Source organism: Callospermophilus lateralis, chromosome 3, assembly GCF_048772815.1.
Source record: "Callospermophilus lateralis isolate mCalLat2 chromosome 3, mCalLat2.hap1, whole genome shotgun sequence".
NCBI lineage: Eukaryota > Metazoa > Chordata > Mammalia > Rodentia > Sciuridae > Callospermophilus > Callospermophilus lateralis.
Window position 1 is genome coordinate 173,151,241 of NC_135307.1, and position 8,974 is coordinate 173,160,214.

The 8,974-nt window shown below is 47.7% G+C and overlaps 1 protein-coding gene across 1 annotated transcript; it reads right to left on the reverse strand.

Moving 5' to 3' along the window:
* Positions 1 to 454: 454 nt before the first annotated feature.
* On the reverse strand, positions 455 to 3,202 carry Zcchc3 (zinc finger CCHC-type containing 3). Its single transcript, XM_076849016.2, has one exon. It carries the CDS (start codon positions 3,136 to 3,138, stop codon positions 1,933 to 1,935), a length of 1,206 nt encoding a protein of 401 aa, XP_076705131.2. The 5' UTR covers positions 3,139 to 3,202; the 3' UTR covers positions 455 to 1,932.
* Between the last annotated feature and the right edge of the window lie 5,772 nt (positions 3,203 to 8,974).

Below are 8,974 nucleotides of genomic sequence, written 5' to 3' on the forward strand. Positions count from 1 at the left end.
TGGCATTTTTCTAACAGCCAAGACGCTTTGTATCCCATTCATGGCACTTAAGATAACTGCCCACATCTTCCTCTTCTCCACTGGTCTGCAGTCCCGAGGGCAGTCCAGTCATCAAACCTGGCCGCCCATCAGAAATGCTTGCGGAAGCTTGCTCCAGTGAGTCAGTCTTTAGACCTGGGTCAGGGCTCCAATCGTGCGTTTTAACAGTATTCCCAGTGACTGGTGCAGCACTGAGTTTAGGTAAGAACTCCAGTGGGTCTGGCACAACAGTAGGTGCTAAGTGTTGCCTGCAGGGGCGGCAAATACATTTGCAGGATAAACAAATGGTGTGTAGGGAGATGCATTGAACTGGTTTCTGTGTAACTGTGCACCTAACACTTTAGAAGGAAACAGCTCACTGTGATAGCAATACAAAAGATAAATATTTATTTAGAACAAAACTTTTTAACAATTGATTTTACATTCTAAGCCACAAGGAAATAGCAAAACATATAGCAAAAGAAGACAAAAACTAAAAAGCAGTGTATTGTCTTTTCTACTTCAACTTGATAACACTTAGTTGGCCCATGCCCTCTTGCTTGGCCTATCTCCCAAGTACGTTTTACAGTTAACAGCTCACTCATAACTGGTAAACCGCCTTTCTCCTGAGGGTCAGGAGGTTGCAGATGAGCTCCAGCTAGCTCCTTCTGTAGGGTTCCTAGCTACTGAGGCTAAGGTGCAAATGTAAACCTTTGGTAGGTGTCTTTACTCAGGGGCACCCCCGTTTCTCACTGGTGTCAATGAATGAGGAAGGAGGAGGCTTCCAAAGGACCTGGCACATTTATTCAGATATGACCCTCCAGAGAGCAATGAATGCACCGTGGAGTTTGTGCCTTGGTCCCTTCCCTGTCTTCCAAATATTCCAAAAACCCTGCCAAACCTTCTCTTTCTGTTCCCTCCCCCAGATCGCTCAGCTTTGCTCGGGGTTTGTCACTGTGGAGAGATCAGACTTTCTGGGCCCTCAAGTGTTGAGGAAATTGTTGTGAAGTGTGAGAGGTAGTGGGATGAGCACCGGGCTTGGGGTCGGGGGACTCTACTATGGGCTGGCTCTGGCACCAGACAGCTATGCAACTTTGACCCAGTCATTTAATCTCCATGGGTATGTTTCATCTGCTGAAAAACCAAGGAATTGGTCTAAACCAACTCTGAGGTCCTTTCCAAGCAGTAAAATTCTAGATTCCATGATTCTATGAAAAATGGTTTCTGAGCCACCAGAAGAGCTGCCACAAAGTCCATGCATTTTTATGCCATAAGAGAGGCCCTCAGCCACCATTCAGAGCTTATTGGTTCAGATTATATACACTTCTAACAACACTGGTTCCACAAATTCTCAGACCACAGAGATTAGAAGCAGCAAATTAAAAAGGGGACGAGGGAGAGCTGCAGAAGGTAGACACTCTGACAGAAGCCACGGTCAACAATGTTTTCAATTCAACAAACACTGATGGAGCGCCTACCGGTGTTGGGCCCCCGCACCTGATGCTGGGCCATAAAGATGGGCAAAGGCAGCCCGAAGGGTAAAAATCCGAGGAGAAAAAAAGGTATGGGGAGGGGCCAGTAAAAAGTACAAGAAAAAAACAAAACAAAACAAAACCCCAAAAACAAATGGAAAAAAAAAGGAATTAAAAAAACTCTTCAAATACAAAAATGAAAATAAATTTAAAAAAAGGGGGGTGGGGCGACATATCTGCACGCTACATTTCTGGTAAGAGCCACCAATTCAGAACAGCCTGAAATGGAGTAAACTCGGTTTAAGGGCATAGAGAGATGTCTCTGGTAGGTTTTAAAAAGATCTCCTTCAAAAACGATAAAAAATGGTTTAAAAAAAAGTTTTGGCACTTAAGAGGGGTAAGCTGGCTGTGTGTTCACCCTGGCAGGCAGGCGGGCGGGCGTTCAGTGCCCCGCCACGCCGGTTAGCTGAGCCGCCACGGCATTGTGAACTGCTTTGGGACACTGGGCAAAGGCGTGTCCCCGCTTGCCACAGAGGTTGCACACGATGCCCTTCCGGCAGTAAGGGCTCAGGTGCCCCTCTTCCCCACACCTGAAACACCTGTCCTGCGTGCAGCTGCCGCTCATGTGGGTGCGGGAACCACACTTGAAGCACGTCTTGGGCTGCCCCTTGTACCAGCTGTACCCCCTCTCGGCCCCCAGGAAGAAGGCCCCCGGCAGGTGCCTGACCCCGCCCTCCCCCTGGCGCAGCTCGATCTCGCACTTGTACTCCCCGGTCCAGATCCCAAACCTGTCGGTCACTTTCACGGGCACCGCCAGCACGTCGCAGTGGCGCTTGAGCCAGGTCACGATGTCCTCCACGTCCACCGTCTCGTTCCGGAAGAGGATGAAGAGCGTTTTCAGGCTGGACTTGCTCCGCCCCAGCACCACAAAGTTCTCCCAGCAGTCCTCCTGCTCGCGCTTCTCCTCGTAGACGCGGAGGAACAGGGCCAGCTTCTCCGCCGAGCGGAAGCTCACGTCGAACTCGCGGCTGCCGGGGATCTGGATGACCGCGTAGATGTCGCTCGGGTCCATGCCGATGGAGCGCAGGATGAGCGCGCCCACTACGAAGTCCCGGGTCGGGCAGGAGCCCTCGTCACCCTGGAAACAGATGCGCACGAGGAAGCGACCTTTGCCCGGGCCCGTGGCCGCCGCCTGCTCATCCTGGAGGGGCCGCTCGGCCGCGTCCTCCGCCACGCCAGGCCTGGCGAGGACCGCCATGGCCGCCCCCGCCTCGGCCTTCTTCCTTCTGCCCGGCTCGGCTGCGCCCTTCTTCTTGCGGGGGTCGGCCGCCTCCCCCGCCGGGTCTCTCCGGCGGCCTTTCGGGTCCCCGCGACCGGCCGGGGGGAAGTCGCCGAGGCCCGGCGCCGCCAGGCCCGCGGGAACGCTGAGTCCGCCTCCCGCGTTGCCGCCGCCTTCTTCCTCGCGCCGCGGCGCCCGCGATTCGCGGAACTCGCCCTTCTTCTCGGCCAGGTTCTTCACCACCTGGGCCCAGCCCATCTTCTCGCGCGTGCCCTCGGCCTCCTCGCTCCGGGCCGCGGGCCGCGCGGGGGGCAGAAGCTGCGGCCGGCCCCGCTTCCTCTCCTCCTCCGCGCCGCCGCCGGTGGCCATTTTACCTCCTTCCCAGCATCCTCCACTCGCTCCCGCAGCCAAAGGGCGCCCATCGCGCGCGCCCGCCCGCCCGGGGCTGTGGGGTTTGGAGTTTTTTTTTTTTTTTTTTTGAAATTCGACGCTTCTCTCCCCCGTCCCCCCGCCCCCCCCCCCCCGCAGGAGTGTTTACGTGCAGCGCATGTTGGACGGCGCCGACCCCGGGCCCGGCAGCGGCTGAGCCCTGTTTCCGCAGGCGCCGGCTCCGGCCCCTCCTCCCGCCGCGGGACGGGGAGCTCGGCGGCCCTGCGCCCGGGCGGGCTTGGCAGCCTGGGCCTCGCTCTCGAGGATTTGGCATTTCGCAAGCTGTCCTCGATGGTTTCATTCAAGCCGCTGTTTAACGGCCCACGGCCGAAAGGCGGGACGGTGTAGAGGGAGATCTCGCTCATTTTGTTTGTTTTTTGGTGACTTTCAAATTTAAAAACAAACAAAAGCCGCACTTAGCTGTCCCTTCCCCCGAAGTGTACCACAATGCACGATTCCCCCTCCTAACGTTGGATCAAGAGCATTTGAAAACAAAGGAAAAAAAAAAAAAAAAAGAAAGAATTTTAGTGGAAATTTTGCCACTTTAACAACTTTATTATTAGCTACTGGGAATTGATCCAAGGGTTGCATTACCACCGAGCTGCATCCCCAGTCTTTTTTATTCTTTGAGTTGGGTCTTGCCAAATTACTGAGGCTGGCCTCCAACTTGGAATCTTCCTGCCTCAGTCTCCCCAGTCACTGGTATTACAGGTGTGCCCCACCACACCTGTCAAAACTTTTACTGTACCTTATCCCATTATCCATTTGTCCGTCCTTATTTTTTGATGCATTTTTCAAGTAAGTCATTGCATTTTTGTTTTTAAAAACCGTCTCTTGTACTTATGATGATTATAATATATTGAGTGCTTTTTAAGTGCTCCATATTACGCTGAGCATACTGCATGCAGACTTTAACACATGGACTCTTCGAAATACAATGCTCTAAATACACTTATTTTACAGATAAGGAGGCAGGAGTTTGAAGAGAGGAGTTTGATCGCTTGGCAGATTTAGGCAGTCCCATGTGTAGGTAACTCTCAATAGCTACTCTCAAAGGACTACTATTAATATGTTAATAACTATCATACTAATAAATTTATCTATTCATGCATTATAGGTTCAGGTGATCACCTATGTCAAAGAGCTTGGTCCAAAGTGGATTCCTAGGAAAGTTAGTTAATTATTCCTTTCTTCCACTGTTAAAAGAGGCTTTCCTGTTTCTCTAAAATATTTTCTAAATTCTACTTAGCTTTTTTTTTTTTTTTTTTTTTAAAAAAAAGGGGATTAAATCTAAGGGGCATTCGTATCACTGAGCCCTTTTTAATTTTTTTGGTACAGGGATTGAACCCAGGGGTGCTTAATCACTGAGCCATATCCCTAGTCCTTTTTGTTTTAGACAAGGTCTAGCTAAGTTGCTAAGGATCTTGCTAAATTGCTGAAGCTGGCCTCAGACTTGCAGTCTTCCTGCCTCAGCCTCTGGTGCCACTGGGAAGGATTATAGGCATGTGGCACTGCACCTGGCACCGCCCCCCCCAAGTCCTTTTCAAAAAACTTTTTTGAAATAGGGTCTTGCTAAGTTGCCTAGTCTGGCCTCCAGCTGAGATCCTCCTGCCTCAGTCTCCCATCTTGCTGGAATTATACATATGTGCCACCACACGCAAGTTCTTCTTAGTATTTCGAGTCTTTATTACTAGCTTACCATCTTTTCCTTTGCCTCCAACTCCAGGTCTCAGAAAAGTCAATAATCCCTGACTCATGTGCCACTTGCACTTCCCAGTTCCCTTGCTTTATATCCCTAGATGCACTTTCCTCCATCCCTTCTCAGCCACTCATTCATGGTCATGCTCAGAACCTCAATATTACCATAAATATCAGTCTTAGATCCATACCTCCCACTCTCTTACTCTTTCTGCTTGCCAGCTCAAGTCTTCCCATGCAAGGATATTTACAAAACCAGGCAGAACATGTATTTTTTTTTTTTTTTTTTTTGGTTTTATATGTGGTGCTGAGAATCGAACCTGGGCCGCACGCATGCCAGGCAAGCGCACTACCGCTTGAGCCACATCCCCAGCCCCAGAACATGTATTCTAAATAATCACTTATGATCTTACCTAAGTCCAGGTAACAATCACATTGAAAATCCACAAGAGTCAAGGTGGGGGTCCAGTGTGGCCAGATCATCGATTTCTAAAGAAGAACTTGAACTCTAGTTTCTTCTTTTATGGGAAACGTTTTTCTGCTTACCATTATTAAGCTATATCTGGAATCTCCATATAAGTTTTAAAACTAGTCTACTAAATTCCAGAAAACCATAGCATTTTAGTTGGAATCACATTGCATTTATACAGAACTGGCATTTTATAATGCCGAGTCTCGCCATCTATGACCCCACTTAATTTATCATTTATTTAGATCTCTTTTTTTATGAATTTTTTTTTTTTTTTTTTTTTTTTTTTTTTTTTTACTGAGGAATGAACCCAGGGGCACTCAACCACTGAGTCACATCCCCAGCCCTTTTCTGTATTTTATTTGGAGATAGGGTCTCACTGAGTTGCTGAGCTCCTCGTTTTTGCTGAGGCTGACTTTGAAATTGTGATCCTCCTGCCTCCGCCTCCTGAGCCACTGGGATTACAGATGTGAGTCACTGCACGCAGGTTGAATTTCAGTAGCATAGTTTTTTTTTTTTCCAGAAAAATCTCTTAATTTTGGGATACGTTTCAAGATGTTATATGGATTGGATGCTACTGTAAGTAAAATTATCATAAATGTAAATATATTGTTTGTTGGTGGTAGTTAGAGGGAACACAATTGAACTTTGAGTACTGACCCCATATTTAGCAACAAAGGTGAAACCTGAAAAATTTTCCACGGTTTCTTTCTGCCTTCTTTTTGTACCGCCATAATGGTGCACATGCGGGTCCTGGCTGATGCTCTCAAGAGCGTTCACAGAGCTGAAAAGAGAGGCAAACATCAAGTCCTTATTGGGCCACGCTCCAGAGTCATCTTCGGTTTCTGACTGTGATGAGGAAGCGTGGTTACATTGGCAAATTGGAAACCACTGATGATCACAGAGCTGGGAAAACGGCTGTGAACCTTACAATAGGTGGAACAAGCGAGGAGTGATCAGCCCCAGAGTTGATGTGCAGCTCAAAGACCTAGAAAAGTGGCAGAGTCACCTGTTCCCATTTTTTTTTTTTTTTGGTAACTGGGATTGAACTCGGGGGCACTCAACCACTGAGCCTCATCCCCAGCCCTATGTTGTATTTTATTTAGAGACAGGGTCTCACTGAGTTACTTAGGGCCTTGCTAAGTTGCTGAGGTTGGGCTTTGAACTTGGGATCCTCCTGCCTCAGCCTCCCAAGCTGCTGGGATTACAGGTGTGTGCCAACCATACCCGGGTCACCTGCTCCCATTTTGTCAGTTCAGGCTCATCCTGTTGACACCCTCAGCTGGCATCCTGAACCATGAAAACATAGGAGGGATAATCCTGAGATCCTTTTTCCAGGGGTGTAAAACATACATACAAATTAAATGCCTCAATGAAGATAAATGCTTCAAAGTAGGTTCCAGTGGTTTTGGAATCTGCTTTTCTATGTTGACAGTCCTGTTGTCTGTGAATAACGAAGGTTTTGTTTTTCTTTTTAGTCATCATGCTTTTTCTTGTCTTACTGCATCAGCCAGGACCTCCCATACTCGGCATATTTTGGACATTTTTTGCATCGTCTCTGACTTTAAAGATATCCATTTGTAGTTTGAAAAGATTTGACTTGTGGATTGGGTTCACTATATCTTCCCCCCCCCCCCCCCCCCAGTACTGGGGTCTGAACCCGTGCCTGTAATCTGAGGGACTTGGAAGGCTGAAGCAGAATGATTGCAAGTTTGAGATCAGTCTGGGCAACTTAGTGAGACCCTATCTCCAAATTAAAAATAAAAAGGGCTGGGGATGTAGCTCAGTGGTAGAGCACTTATCATGTGCAAGGCCCTGGGTTCATTCCCTAATACCACAACAAACAACAGCAACAACCCGGGACAGACAGATGTGTGCAGGCTAGGCCAGGCCAACAAGTTTGCCATCTTTGGCTAAGGTATCATTATTTCCACTTTACACAGGAGACTGAGGGGGTAAAGGGACCTGTCTCAGGAGTATCTCTGAGATCTTTGAGATCTAGGCCATGTCTTCCCCATTGTCTTCACAGATGATTGCAGGGGAGACAACAGTTACCTAGTGCTCTGTAAGCACTTAGCGACAGCTGGTTTTTGAGTTCTTAGGAAACTCACTATGTTAGAAAATTGTAGAATAATGGAAAGATAAGAATGAGACTTCTCTCTATCATAAGTCTGGAGGTACACAGCTCAGACCTGGTGTTGTGGCTTCACAGTCTCAGAATAGGCTGGAGCCAAGCAGACCCGATCCGTCCTCTGTCACCCTTCACCTTCACACCTGCAGGAAGGAAAGGCCACTTCATCTTGCCCAGCTATGGTGAGATAGGAGATAAGTACAGATGGGCTGCATCTTCAATCTCAGTTCCAACATTAGCTTTGATGTTACAACAGTAATCATCAATGGCCCCTCAAATATGTTTTGACCTTGATTACAAGGGCAGCATTTTACACATGCTTAAGTGTATTCATTTCTAAAATGTGAAAATGTTTATTTTGAGACAGGGTCTCCTTGAGTTGCTGAGGGTCCCAAACTTGGAATCATCTTGCCTCAGCCCCCTGAGTTGTTGAGATTACAGGCATGTGCCCAGCTGGGAGTTTATTTCTTTTTGATGAAAAAGCACAGAATTTGGCCGGCAGGCAGCGTAGGCAGCTAATTGTATGTTGCAAGATTGTCAGGGGCCAGGTTTCTTCTATCTTGATCTTCCATATGTAGATTTTAATAGGATGTTTTTGGCCTGCACGTGTCAGAAAACTCAACTCCAAATGATTCACCCAGCAAGACGATTTGTTATTTAATCTTGAGTAATTTCTAGATAGGTGACAGAGTTGGCTAACTTAATGACCCAGAAACGCTATCAAGGAACAGGTTTCTGGGGCTGGGGATGTGGCTCCAGCGGTAGTGCGCTCGCCTGGCATGCGTGTGGCCCGGGTTCGATCCTCAGCACCACATACAAACAAAGATGTTGTATCCGCCGAAAGCTAAAAAAATAAATAAATAAAAATTCTCTCTCTCTCTCTCTATCTTAAAAAAAAAAAAAAAGGAACAGGTTTCTCCAACTTTCCCCTGTACCATTCTCAGTATGTCCTCTTTGGCCAACTCTCCTTACAATTCCACAATCCAGGAATCCTGGGAAGACATGACAGTATTTACTAGCAGATAAAGGATGATTTTATGCACTTTTTTTCTCATTTTAGGTTGACACAATATCTTTATTTCATATTTATGTAGTGCTGAGGATTGAATCCAGTGCCTCATGCATACTAGGTGAGCGCTCTACCACTGAGCCACAATCCCAGCCCCTCTGCACTGTGTTTTAAAAAGAGTGTTTAAAACCTTTCCCCAAAGTCTCTGAGTAGACTTCTCTCCCTGCCTCCTTGGCCAGACTCTGATTGCCTATGACTAGCTCTGTAACTGATAAGGGTAATGGGCCCACAGAGCCTATCTCAGACCAATCATAACTACTGGAGCTGGGACTGGGGCTGGAGCCACCTTCTCTAAAACAAATGCATAATAGACAAGGTCAGGGTCTATTAATTGGGATGGAGTAGAGAACAGTTGTTGGGTAGGCCACCACCTGGGTCTACCATATATTGCTACCTGTTATTTTTTTTT

Coding starts and splice junctions, on each gene's coding strand:
- Zcchc3 (XM_076849016.2), bottom strand. CDS start 3,138: ATGGCCACCGGCGGCGGCGCGGAGGAGGAGAGGAAGCGGGGCCGGCCG.